This window comes from Dipodomys ordii, unplaced genomic scaffold, assembly GCF_000151885.1.
Source record: "Dipodomys ordii isolate 6190 unplaced genomic scaffold, Dord_2.0 Scaffold104, whole genome shotgun sequence".
NCBI classification, from domain to species: domain Eukaryota; kingdom Metazoa; phylum Chordata; class Mammalia; order Rodentia; family Heteromyidae; genus Dipodomys; species Dipodomys ordii.
In genome coordinates, this window is record NW_012267320.1 from 5,831,877 (window position 1) to 5,846,562 (window position 14,686).

General features: G+C 36.9%; 1 protein-coding gene across 1 annotated transcript; it reads left to right on the forward strand.

Annotated features, from left to right (window-relative positions):
* The first annotated feature begins 5,577 nt into the window (after window positions 1-5,577).
* On the forward strand, window positions 5,578-7,093 carry Cldn8 (claudin 8). The gene has a single exon (XM_013027549.1). The coding sequence runs from the start codon at window positions 5,716-5,718 to the stop codon at window positions 6,391-6,393; it is 678 nt and encodes a 225-aa protein (XP_012883003.1). The 5' UTR covers window positions 5,578-5,715; the 3' UTR covers window positions 6,394-7,093.
* The last annotated feature ends 7,593 nt before the right edge of the window (window positions 7,094-14,686 follow it).

The following is a 14,686-nucleotide window of genomic DNA, read 5'->3' on the forward strand; positions in this document are numbered from 1 at the left end:
AAGGTGTTGTGGTAAAGGCCTTGGGTACAAATCCCCAGGAATGACATAAAATAAACAAAAAAGTAAATAAATAGAGAGCAGGGCTAAAGAATGGGAGATCACATAAGATGCTATGAAAACTAAATAAGCTGTAATTCCAGTGTGGACTGTAAAATCTGCTTAGATTAAACTGTTTTGCAAAGAACATCTACAGATATATATTTCAGACTTCAGTGAATTAAAAAATATTAACCTTGCAAGTTGTTTACAACAATCGTACTTGTCATAGAAAACAATGTTGAAAACTACTTGTTCATTCACTTTGGCCATATGTATCAAATTATAAAGTTCCCTATTTCTAAGTCTAAGAAGGAAAATAGTAAATTCTATAGACAAAATATTTTATGTTTCATTTCTGCAAATTTTGCAAGCAAAAGCTAAGTGCTTAAAAGAAAATATACATTCTCTTGAGTTTTAAAGTATTCAATTAATAGGGAATTGACCCCAGTCTTCTAGGAATGTTGTAAATGTAAGGTAAAAGGCTATTAAGAAGTGTATGCAATAGAGAATATTTAATATTATGCAAATGCTTTTATAAACAGCAAGTAGTACTACATTTGAAATTTTTCCTCAAATCATTATGATTAAAGTATTTCATATTAATTCAGTCCTTATACATTACTCATTAAATAAGCATGAATAAAACACAAAGCACATACATCTTTGACTTATTCCCCTAGGTTTATTGAAGGTACCAAATGTACACACAAACCAGTCTCCTAGAATATATCATGATTCACTACCTACTCAGTTTGAAGAACATAAATTTGAACCATAGTAATATTATTTAAATAATCATGACTGTTGCATATTTATTATTTATGTTCAGCAGTATTTTTTTTATCTTGGACCAAAGAGATATCTTTACTAATGTTGATGAACTCTTGTGACAGTAAGATTAGATATAACTGGATGATGCTATAGACTTCATGCTTGTGGAGTTTCAAACTTCCTACATTGAAACTCTAATTTCCATTGTGACAATATTTAGTGTTCGAAGTTCTGAGGGGCAATGGCTTAGATGAGATCAGAATATTAGAGCTCCCGAAATGGTATCAAGTGTCTTTAGAAGAAAACAAGAACAGAGCTGCCATATAAAGATACAGTAAAAAGCCTTCTGTAAATTAGGAAGCGTCCTTTCACCAAACTTCACTCATGCTGGCACTCTAGCCTAAAAGTTTCCCAATCACCAGGAAAGTAGCAATAATTGTCTGCCGTTTTTATTCAGCCAGATTATAGGCAAAGCTTTTATCAAAGCAACCTGCACTGAATTCTATAAAAGAAATAGTTTACTTTCTTTTTAAAGAAGAATTGAATACAGATCATAGGGAAGAGGCAAAAATGGAAGACTACTAGTAGATAGAGCACTTGGAGTATCAAGACTACAAGAGCAGCTGCCCCTGGGGTTGGGAAGGTGGTTCAGTGGTAGAGTGCTTGCCTTGCATGCAAGAGGCCCTGGGTTCGATTCCTCAGCACCACATAAGCAAAAAGAAAAAAGCCGAAGTGGCACTGTGACTCAAGTGGTAGAGCGCTAGCCTTGAGCTGAAGAGCTGAGGGACAGTGCCCAGGCCCAGAATTCAGGCCTCAAGACCAAACCCAAAAAATAAAAAAAAAAAGAGCAGCTGCCCATCAACAACAAGCAGGGTGGTGTTTCAAGAAAAGCATGAAGCAATACACAATGTTATCTTAGGAAGTAAAAACAAAGAAGTCTATTGATTTGTTCACATGCTTGCTCAGGTCAGACAAGTACAATTCATTAACAGTGAACAATAATTAAAAACAAATAGCATGTGAAAACTGCCAATCAAGAATTGAGAGAGAGAGAGAGGGGGGGGGGAGAAAACAATATGATAACTTTGGCAGCCACTCTTGGGCCTCATACTGAAGAGTTGGAGTAAGTTAAAGGTTAGTGTGTATGAAAATAAGTCTGAGCCTGACAATAACAAGGACAGTCTGAGAGTGACATTGTATGTTATCAGATATGAAGGGAAGCATTTGCATGTGTTATGTAGTTATCAGGGCTGAATTTAATTTAGTAAATTTAATTACTAAACTTAAATGGAGCTTCTTGTTTTGTAGACCAAAGGGAAGGCCCTGGGGGAGAGGAGAGGAGAACATAATGAACATTAATTTCTACCTTGTATTCTTGGTAGCATTTTGGTTCTTCATAGTAATGGAAGTGCAATTATAGAGTAATCTGCCTGTGTAGCTCTGTGGTACTAAATAAAAGAATTGCAACAATAAATATTATTGATCTGAATCTCTAATCATCCCTGAACCTGAATTTTGAAACCAAGTTTATCCTTTCAGTCAGACAGAAAATGGGTAAAAAATGAACTTGAGTTATTTTCTGTGATTTTTTATCTCTGTCTCTAGCATAGTTGGTATTACTCTTTTTGGTTATTCTTTTTCATTTTTCTGACATTTGGGACATAGCTATTTCAAAATATTATGGGGTTAATTGGATTGCTCTCTGACTTCGCCTAGATGATGTACTACAATTCACACTGTAATTATTCTAATGTAAACAGAGGATTATTTTTTTTAACCAATCCTAATTTTTCACTAGGAAGATTTCAGTAGCAAAGTACTTTCTATTTTTGCAAGAAGAAAATATTTTTGCATGAATTAAATTCCCAGGAAATTGCAATGTCTAAGGGAAGAGGGGTTAAATTGTACACCATGCAGTTCCAACAAAGGCCGCTACATTTAGGTACTTCAACATCTGTTTCCATTCTGTTTCCCTATTTTAATGCGGTTGTGCAACAAGATTTAGATAGAACTCTATGTCATATGAGAATTTAGAAGAATGGGCTAATAAATTCTAAGAATGTATGCATTTATTTGTCACTTTCAACCAATGATACAATTCTGTTCTAATTTTTCACTTATGTCAGCCATTTCCATTTTCCCAGATTGGCAATTAAAGATGAAAACTCTGTTTCAAATTCTACACTTCTTTTCTGAATTGCCAATGATTTCCAATGATGATACATTTGTATCATCTGCTACAAATCTGTGACAGATAAAACCTGATGAAAGAAAATACTTTCTAGGAGGGGATGTGGACAGAAGGGAACCTTACTGCATTGTTGGTGGGAGTGTAAACTTGTTCAAACACTTTGGAAGTAGTATGGAGGTTCCTCAAAAGACTCCACATAGAGCTCCCCTGTGACCCAGCAATTCCACTTTTGGGCATTTGTCAAGCCACCAGCACAACTATGTTTATTGCAACCTTATTTACCATAGCTAAGATATGGAACCAACCCAGATGCCCCTCAGTAGATGAATGGATCAAGAAAATGTGGTATAGATACACAATGGAATTCTATGCCTCCATTAGAAAGAATGGCATTGCCCATTTGTTAGGAAATGGAAAGACTTGGAAAAAATTCTATTAAGTGAAGTAAGCCAGGCCCAAAGAGACATAGGTCCCATGGTTTCCCTTATTTGCAGTTACTAGGATGTGTCTGAGACAAGCAGAAATGGTCAGATAAGTTGATGTTAGGCAAAATGAACCCCAAGATAAGGACTGAAATGTTTTTTCTTTCTTGTGATTGTTTTTAACATATTTATAAGATGATTTCCTTATTGCTTAATGTCCCTCCCCATGGTATAACCCCTGTTTTCACTGTATTTGATGTTGGTATAATTTGAGGAAGGGAAGGAAAAAAAACAAATTGTTTAAATAGGGATACATGTGGACCCATTGCAACAATGAGATGTACAAGATGTTATGTTGAAAAAACAAACTTTATAACTTTGGGGGGAGGGGGAGATGGGAAAGGATGGGAAGGGAAACAAAGGAGGAGGCAACAATGCTTGATATGAAATGTGCTCATTTCCTTGCCCATGTAATTGTAACCCCTCTATACGGTATTTTTCACAGTAAAAAAACAAAAATCTTACCAAAAAAAAAAAGAAAAGAAAATACTTTCTACACAAGGATATGGAACAGCCAGATATTTAGAAGTAGGTGGACAAATAGGGAAATTATTTAACATATGAGATTTAATTTATTTATTATTTTCAAAATAATAAATGCTAACAACTTATATTACTACACATTTCCTTTTTATAATTTTTAAGAAGATGATTTAATTTGGCATCTCCCATTTTCCTGTATGCCATGCTCAGTTTTGTGGATTATTTCCTCCAGTAATCTCCATAAACTGTCCAGCCCTTTTTGGACCATTAAACTTTGAAAGTATAATAAAAGAGCAGATCCTTTCAAATTTGGATTCGAGGTAGTACAGGAAAGAAGAGAGGCAGTAAATTTTTAAATCCCATTTTCATATAGAAAAGATAAAAGGAAATTGAAGGCGGGATTGAAGTTTAGAAAGATAGACAAGAGAGCCCAAGATGGTGTCCAGGAGAAATTGCCTTAGCTACAGATGTTCATTTTAACATGACTGACATTACCATTTTTATTTGGAGAATATGTATTAAATTGCTTTGTATTTAGAAAGGTTATATTTTCCTGAAGATACTGTATTACAGGTAGGGAAGACAAACTTGGTTAGCAGGTAGATTGAATTTAATCAATGACTATAGTTGACAACTATACATATATATATATATATATATATATATATATTCTCTAGAGATCCAAGTATTTGCCTAGACTTTCAACTCTTATACCATCTGCAGAGCACTAGCTTTCAGCCTATTCAGACAAAGCAGTAAGAAAGGACACAGTCCCCAAAGAAGCAAATTACAAAGTTTTAAGTCATTTTAAAAAAGTGTTGTAGTGCTTGCCGCATCTGAAAATCAAGTTTTTGTTTGTTTGTTTGTTTTGTTTTTTTGGTAGGATATCTTTTTCTCCCCATCAGTGAAGATTTTCAGTAAAATACCAACAAGTCATTTTCCTATCTTACAAGAAAAGAGTGCATATTTGGGGCCAAGGAGGAAAACAACTTCACGTCTTTAATTATGGTAGCCTGATTGTTGTTGCCCCTTTTGACACAAGCTGGGCACTGTTCTCACTCCAGTTGAGCTGGCTTTGAAGTGGGAGACAAATTAAATCAAGCCCGTGTGTCACATGTGTCCCAAGGAATGTGGTTTCCCAACTTTGAACAATCCATCAATCCCTTACTCTCCTTTCATGCTGGCATTTTAACAGACCTTGAGGATTGTAGTTCGGAAGATATTTTATTCTATCCTTTGGACACTGGCAGCTCTTACTTGGAGCATCAGAAATCCCTGCACAGGGGGGCTGTCTTCCACGAGGTTGGCTCATTTCTTGACGGTTGTGCAAACATTCCTAATTACGCTGAGAGGTAAACACAAGGCTGTCTCTTGGAAAAAGGAGAAGTACAAAGAGAGTTTCTATGCACATCCAGCCGTTCCAAGTATCTCTCTTTGGTTTAGACACACCTGAGTTACCCCATCCCCCTCTCATTGGCCAAGAAAGTTGTAATACCTGATTTGCAAGTTTACCTGTTGGAGTCAATGAGGTGTGTATGGGGGGGGGGGGCAGAGGGTGGAAGCAAGCTCACTAGCCAACACAGGATCTCAAAGCAGTTCTCGCTAGAAAAACCACTGGGTTCTCAGTTGATTAGTACAAGGAAAACCGTTCTCTCCTGAGGCACAGAGACTCTTGCTTCGGAGCAAGCCTACCTAACTGGCTCAGGATTCTGGTCTGATTGTAAAAAAAGAAAAAAAAGTCAGAGGACAATGGCCTCCTATGCTTTGCAAATCGCTGGGCTGGTGCTCGGGGGCGTGGGCATGGTGGGCACGGTCGCTGTCACCATCATGCCGCAGTGGAGGGTGTCTGCCTTCATCGGAAGCAACATCGTGGTCTTTGAAAACCTCTGGGAAGGGCTGTGGATGAACTGCATGAGACACGCTAACATCCGCATGCAGTGCAAAGTCTACGATTCCCTGCTGGCTCTGACTCCGGACCTCCAGGCATCTCGGGGCCTGATGTGTGCGGCTTCCGTGCTGTCTTTCTTGGCTTTCATGACAGCCATCCTGGGCATGAAGTGCACGCGGTGCACCGGGGAGGACGAGGGGGTGAAGAGTCGCATCCTGCTGACCGCCGGCATCCTGTTCATCATCACGGGCATCGTGGTGCTCATCCCCGTGAGCTGGGTGGCCAACTCCATCATCAGAGACTTCTACAACCCCATCGTGGATGCTGCTCAGAAACGGGAGCTGGGGGAAGCCCTCTACATCGGCTGGACCACGGCGCTGGTCTTGCTGGCCGGAGGGGCACTGTTCTGCTGTGTGTTTTGTTGCACTGAGAAGAAGAGCAGCTACAGGTACTCCGTCCCATCGCACCGCACAACGCCCAAGAGTTTTCATATGGAAAAGAAGTCACCCAGCATCTACTCCAAAAGTCAGTATGTGTAGTTTTGTGCGTGTCTGTGTCTAAGCTTTGCCTATGAAACCGTGCCGACAGGTCCACTCTGTTCTAAACCCAAATGGAATGATTTGCCATTCTTAATTGCCTACCATTAATCACAGGATTGCCCACCATCTAGTTATGATTCTCCAGACTCCTGCAGCCGAATGAGACGTTATGCACCCTGCTTTGATTGTTCTAGGAAAGGGGCTCGTTTGTTTTCTCAAACTGTTCACGCAGCTCTTCCTTTTATCAGCCACTTTAAAACGACATTGCTAAAGACTGTGTTATTTTACAACCACGATTTCTCTCTGTCGTGGCATTATATTTGTAGATGAACATAATGTTTATCTCTCAGGCAAATAGAGACAGGCTTATATAGTTCTATTTAAAGCAAAATACCCATCTATTACTCTGTATAAATAGAAACCAGTGCCTGCTTTACTGGGAATAAGATAGAAGAAGTCTGATATTAATTGTTTAAAAACAGCTTGCAGATTTATGTGTTTTTTTTTAATAATGAAGGTTTAAATGAAGGATTTAATCATCAGTGTAAAGGAATCTATGTGGCTGTCGAACTCCCATTTTTCAGCCTAGGAGTTAGAAATCCTAAATTCTTTATGCACTTTCTCAAGGGGACTTTCCTTCCCTGTATATTACAGTTACATTTTTTAAAAAGCAGCTATTTTGTCACAGTTTTTTTTTACTTCAAATTGCTTTTTCAACATTATGTTAAAAAGAAAAGGAAAAAATATGATCTAAGGAAAAAAATAGCAATTTCAAGAGAGTAAATTTTTTCATCTTAACTTTTGTGGGTGGAGAAGGTAAGATGTATGCTGACATGTAATAATATGTGTATGGGGATGTTTCAATAAGTGTCTGAGGATAGTGTTTGGGATTTTAGCACTATGACTAGCAGGGGAATGTTATAGATGCTAGTGTCATTTTCATAACAAGAAAAAAATCAACAACAAAAATGAATTGTACTTTGAGAACTGTATTTTCTCCAGTATCCAAGTTATTTGTTTAGCTTTGTCAAAGATAACTTTTCTTACTTTGCATTTATTGAGTTTTAGTGATGTGTATTAATGCTATGTTTATTTTCCTTCCAAATTTGATGTAAATGATAATACAATTTTAAATTTTGAGTGTTTATATTAAATGTTATTTTCATTGTCTTTTCTATAAATAAATCGTTCCCTTTTATAATTATGTGAGATTCATTCACTGTTCTTTTGTCTGTTTTATTATTTTTCAAAAACTGACAATTTTGATTCTCCATTTTAAAGACAGAGTCTGTGTTCTTTAAAAAATGTACTGCCAATATTCATTACAACTGTTAGATTCAATGATATTTTTAACATTTGGTAAACAGAACTTATATTCTTAAAATTTATTTATTTTAAGCATTATGCATTTTAAAATATTTTAATGTAAGTTTCAACCCCTGAGAAATAATATGAATTTAATTATAGTAGTTAATGTTCTAGAAGAATATCTGATACACCAGGAATTTTCTACTGCTTTATATGATTATACCAGTAAACCATTCAGGATGTGGGTAATGTCTCTACTTATAAATGGGGATACTTCAAACCAACTAAAAAAATCAGGAGGAAAAGTAAAGACATCATAACTCATGTTCTTCAGAGAAAGTGGATAGACTTTTTAAAGCAGTTGTTAATTTATAAACTAATCTTTGCATTTGAAATAAAATCTTTAACAACTAATTTGAAAAGCCTTTATTTATTTTTCTAAACCTAAGTGCTAATTCATCTAATGCAAGAGGTCCCCTTTGGGTCAAATATTCATAGCAGCAGAAATAAAACCAAGTTTGAACTGAATTCCTTGGAGAATAAATTCAGCGGCTCTGTATTCCACATAATAGCTCTTTTCCTAGGAAATACCCTTATGTGTTCCAAAATCAAACAGGAATGGGAATATTGCTAGTTTTTCCTAAGGAATCCGTTCTTGAGTAGGCCTGAAGACTTTCTCAAACTTTCTGCTTTTACCTTCATCTCATCTTATGTATACATGGGTGACAATATCTTCACTTCTTGTGCCAATAACTAAAGAATCTTGTCCCTTCAGCTATCCTCCAAACACCTATCTTAATCCTTTGAAAAATGGAAGGGCCAACATGTCCTAATCCATAATTTTTGTCAGAGTGTCCTATTGCTTGTAGTGTAAAGACCAAATGTTTTAACACATACTAACAGTAGAAAAAATTTCATCTTACAGTTTCCAAAGCAAATTTTATGAGGTACTCATGTAAGTGTCTGAGTAATATAACATTTATAAGGTTGATGTGCAAAAACTAGACTGACTCACATACCAGAGGCCTTCCTTAGTATCCTGAAAGAGATACACTGAAATTGGGAAATGATTGGGCTGATGTCAAATTATGTGCAAAAGCAGGGGGTTATAATTTTGTTATATAGAAAAACTATGTTATAAGGCAACATGGGAGAGGAGGAAGAAAAAGGATATAGATTTAAGTTCTTTCCTCTGTCTCATTGGCTTTATGACTTGGAACAGAATACAGAATCTGATACATTTCATTTTCCTCATATATTACCTTCTAATTGTTAAGTAGAGGTAATATGATATAAAAATCCAAGATATTGTATGCTAAGGAATTTAGAAGCCCTAAACATTTTGTTCAACGACAGATAAATGTAATACATAAAGAGAACCAGCTTTTGAGAGAGCCAAATGAAGGAATTATCTTAAACCCACAGTGTGTTAACACTGGAGACTTAGGAGTAGTCCTTTCTCAGCCTCTCTTAGACTTAAACCCCTCTTTTGCAAAATGAACTTAATGTTAAATGTTACAAGAAGAAATCATGGAAGCTATCAGGCAACAACTTCATGTTAAAGTCAAAAAATGCTGAATTGTTTCTCTTTATAATATGCTTCCTTAAAAATTCCATGGAGTTGTATGTGGAATGTTTCCATAAGTGAACTAAGGAAAACAGTGGAATAAAATATCGAAATGACAAACTTCTCATCGTTTATTTATTGTACATTTTATCAGTGCATTATTTTAGGATTATGCGACCCTCAGAAGTGGGTTTTCTATTGAATGAAGGGGAATAACACATTTACCTACAGAGTTAAACAGGAATCTGATGTGGGCTTTTCAGACCAGGGGACAGATGTAAAATGAAAACAGGCCCGTCAGGCTTTTAGCCTGATTTTGTTAATTCTTGAGTCCAAGTGAGGAGTCAGTACTTTTTAGCAAAAAGTATTATTATGATAGCTATAACGTCATAGTTTATATCCAAAATAAAAACATTAATATGTACATATATCTTTTGTGATATTTAGATACTGCTTTAGTATATACCTTAAGAGTACCTTTCAACTGAGCCTGGTGGTCCATACCTGGAATCACAATTATTCAGATAACAAAAGCCAGGAGTGTTAAATGTTTGAGGCTAGGCTGAGCCAGTGTTATTGAGGCCGTATCTCACAAAATACAAACAAAAGGTCTAGAGGCAAGGCCTCTGAGTGACAATGTGATTACCTAGCAGTTACTCAGTACTAGATATTTTTCCATTTGTTTTTCTATTCCATTTGCCAAATCTAATTTCTACCACCATTTATAGCACTGGAAAGATCCTAGTTTGTTCCAACGTTCTGGATGAATTTCAAATAAGCTAAGAGCTTGTTTAAATAAGTGATACTCGTGCACAGTGCTTGGCACTTGACTCACTGGCAAGTCAAAATAACAGTAAGCCTCAGTATGTGGAAGCTTGGATTAGAAAGTACTTACAAAGAAATACAAGGAATAGCTTCTGACCAGCATTTACTTCCACATAGGAAGAGTGTGTGTGTGTCCTTCATACTTTCTATAACACTTTAACCTCATTAAAAATTCATGTTTCAGATAAACTTATTAGCATCTCAATGATAGTTGGAGGATGCAGGGGTCCAGACAGAACCAGAAAGTTAGCTATATGTGAATCTAATCTCTGCCACTGAGAATTGTGGGATCTCAGACTAGTGAAACTTCACACTGTCTATGCTTTGTAAAGTCTCTATCTGTTCAATAGGAATGGCAACAGTGTCTGAATTCTAGAACTGTTCTAAGGACTGGAAAAGCTAGTGTACAGACAATTCTTACCACAATATATGACCTATAATGAATTATGTAGCAGTCTTTTTATGATATTTGCTTCTACAACAAAAATTAAAAGCATTGAGATTTCATTTCACTTTATGCAGAATGGGTGTCATCAAGAATTGCAACAACACTAAATGCTGGGGAGAATATACTGTTGGTAGAAATGGATATTAGTTCAACCACTATGGAAGTCAGCATGGACATTTATCAAAAAATTGAAACTATAACTACCCTATGGCCCAGCAATACCACTCATAAGCATTTATCTGAATGAATGCAAATCAGGATATTGTTTTGGTGCCAGTACTGGGCTTGAACTCAGGGCCTGGCTGTTTTCCTTTAGCTTTTTTGCTAAAGCCTGCTTTAGCTTTTCACCTGAGCAACAGCTCTACTTCTGACTTATTTTCTTGGTTAATTGAAGAAAATTGTCTTATGGACTTTTCTGCTCAGGCTGGCTTGGATTACAATGTGAGTCACGGGTGCCCAACTTCTTCAGTGTTGTTTCAATATGCATTTCCTTTATGGCCAATGATGTTGAGAACCTCTTAACTCATTTGTTTACCATACATATGACTACTTTGAAAAGTACATCTTTAGATACTTTTTCCGTTTATTAATTGGGTTGTTGATTCTTGGGAGAGAATATGCATATTCATGTTCTTAGCTCCTTGTTAGATGTATAGATGTTAAGAAAATTTCCTCCCACATTTTCAAGTTGCATTTCTAGCCTCGTGACTATATCCTTTGTGCAGAAGTATTTTAGCTTGATAGAATCCCATTTGTCAATTTTTACTTCTATTTACTGAGCTATTGGAGTTATATTCAGGAAGTGATTTTTTTATACCAGTAATTTCTAATGTTTTTTTTTCCTATTTTTTTCAAGGCTGATTTTAAGGTCATTGCTCCATTTTGAATTGTTATTGGTGGTGCATGTTGAGAACTAAGGTTCCAGTTCCAGTCTTTCACATGTAAATAACCAGTTCTCCCAGCACAATTCATTAAAGAACATATTTTTTCTCCAATGTATATGTTGAGTTGTTTTGTAAAATAGTCAGTGGGCTGCAGGAACATAGATTTATTTCTGGTTCTTCTATAGTATATTTGATTGGCCTTCAGATCTGTTTTTGTGCCAGTACCAAGATGATTTTGTTATGATGGCTTTAGATAGAATTTAAATTCAGGTATTGTGATGCATCCAGCCTTCTGCGTGTGTGTGTTTTTAATTTTTCCCTCTCTCTCAAGATTGTGTTGGCTATTCAAGGATTTTTGTGCTTGCATGCAAATTTGAAGATTGAGTTTTCTCTGTGGAGAATGATATTGGTACTTTTGATAGATAATTCATTAAATTTGTATATTGTCTTCACAATATTGACCCAATCAAAAGAAAATGAGAGGTCTTGTCTTCTGGTGACATCTTTGATTTCGTTACAATTTTTATTATGGAGAACCTTAACCTCTTCAGTTAAGTTCAGTTAAGTTCCTAAGCATTCAATTTTATTTGCAGCTATTTTAAATAGAATTTTTCCCCTAATTGTCTTCTCATTCATTGTGTACCCAAAACTACTTATTTGGAGACATTAATTTTGTGTCCTGCTAAACTGCTAAAGGTTTTTATCTGATCTGATTGATATGGAGTAATAAAAAGTCTGTTGTTCAACTATACTAATGTAAGTGCTATGGCTATGTGGGCATATTTATATATGAATATATACACTATGTACACAGATTATATTTCTTCTTTGACCTTAACTACCTTGAAGTAAAGGAAATGTTATTTCAAGAGCCCTAGACCCTTCCACTATAATCTAATTGGAAGACTTCCTATCCAGGATTTGTCTCAATTCTGGTTTAGAGGTCTTCATTGTTGTTCCACTAGAAAATGGAAAAGCCCCATTTTGAGAGGTTGAGTTTTGGACTCCTGTCACAAAGATTTGCAGCTAACGTTGTTAGAAAACTGAGCCATGAGAGCCAGAGAGGAAAGAAAGAGCAGCAATAGATACCAACAAACCAGATCAACTCCAATGGAGACCTGAAGTGGGACGCCATGTTGACTGGAAGGGAGCCAGGAAACACAGAAGACACAGTACATGAGACATTGCATTCCTGATCTAGTGTGGGCCTAAATAGGGTCAGGTCAGGGAGCAGGGACACAGGGAGCTTGAGCGTTCCTGAGCCAAGATTGGCAGGTCCAGTAACCTATTGTCAAAGTCCGAGCCAAGATTGGCATGTCCAGTAACCTATTGTCAAAGTCCTTGCCTCTGCCTCTAGGAATTCAGGCATGCCCATTACCATGGGAGATGGGACTTTCCTGTCTCCACCAAGAAGACAAGATGGCACCAGTTAAACCCAGTATCTTATCATCCACCACGCGGCTAAGATGGTGCTGGTTAGATTCAGCATCCCTACTTCAATCACCACAGATGGCCACAAGAGGGGCAGACACAGTCACTTCTTCATGGCCTTCCTAAGATACTGGTCCCAGTATTATTTCCTCCTGAGCCTTCGAAGTACCTCATTAACTTTTTCTATAATTTAACCCTTCCTCACCTCAAAGCTTCTGGATAACTTGCTGCTTTAGGTTCTTGATATCTGGAACTCATTTTCTTAGGGACTCTTAGCATAGACGATTTATTTTACACTGGCCAGTCCACCTTCCTCTTCCTGAGCAGGAATCTCAAGCTGCCTTCTCAGTATCTCTCCAACGCTTCCTCCTCCGAGCTCTGACCCAGCTATTGAAGCAAACAGAGCAACTACTGGGCTGCAGCCAATCGCCAGAGCCTGGGGCTTTCTGAAAAGCTTCAGGCTCCACCACATTCCACCAGGAAAGAACAGCACTGTACTCAACTTTGTGCAAAGAGAAGTAAAGAATTCCTGGCAGAGACCTGAGGCTTAAAGCTCTGCAGGTGTTGAGAGCAATAGAGGGGAAAATGGACTAATAAGCTTTATAAGCAGCAAGGGAAGAAGAAATATTCATACACCTGAGTCATGGGGGGATAATCTTGGAGCCACAGGAATAGGAGTCATTCATGTTTGGGCAGAGTTTGTCTACAAGTAAGGGTCTGGGAGAGATCTGTCCACCATAGTGAGAATCCTGGATATCTGAGAACAGCAAAGGTGCTCCCTAGTACTTTAGCAGAGTGATTCAGGTAATATTCAGGTAATCGAGTCACCACCAATAGCAAGTATTCCTGCCTCCACAGGACACAGTGTGTCTCTTACAAAGAGAGAAACCCTAGAATCATGCAAGGACTCCACAACCAGAGACAGGAAAAGCCCAACAAATATTATTCTAAAGAAGTAAGTCTCTAGGTACAGAGAGAAAATCTTCAACAGATAAATATATGTAGAAGAGCCTGAAGTTCAATGAATTACAGTACACAAAAAAAGCTTTGTGTCACAAAACAACTCGATTTTCACATTTAAAACACATGTAGGGAATGGAGAATTGAGAGGTATCACTGTTGCAGTGAAAAAAAAAGTGTGAATGTTCAGAAAATCAGAAGTTAATTTACAAGAAAAAATATCTATGCTCTATAAATCCAGGAACCTAGAAGGCAAGCTCAAGATAAAGATTAAAAAAAAAAGATAGGACAGGGGAAACCACTTAAAAATTATCTAGTTAAAAAAGACTCAAGGTTGTAGAGAAAAATGGCTCACTGAAGTCTGATAAAGGAATGACAACTTGCAGTGACATTCTTATTCCAAGTGAAAAAGAAAGTATGCGTGCTACAAATAAAACAAGAAGGTCACCAAAGAAATCATACTTCCATCAAGTAGTTCAATTACAAATCTAGAAGCTAGAAGATCACTAAGGGGTCAAAGAGTTAGCCAAGAAGTCTATTCCCAGCAAGACTTACACAAACCTGTTAGTGAGAACAACATTTTGTCACTTTTCTAGGACTCAGTGACTATGACACTTGTATACTCCATGTGAACAAAAGTAAAAAAAAATAACAAATCACTGAAGAGAGGATAAGGAGGAGAAAGGCAGAAAAAGTGGAAACTTGATGAGGGATTAGTACTGTGACTAACCCAAGGAAGTGCATGGCTAAAGTTGTGAGGAAGTTTTATAAGGCTTAAGGCTGCCATCTTCTGGAATCTATCCCAATATAATTATCCAAAAAAAATTACAAATAGGTCAAAGTAGATCCTGACATCTATAACTAGTGTCC

Coding starts and splice junctions, on each gene's coding strand:
- Cldn8 (XM_013027549.1), top strand. CDS start 5,716: ATGGCCTCCTATGCTTTGCAAATCGCTGGGCTGGTGCTCGGGGGCGTG.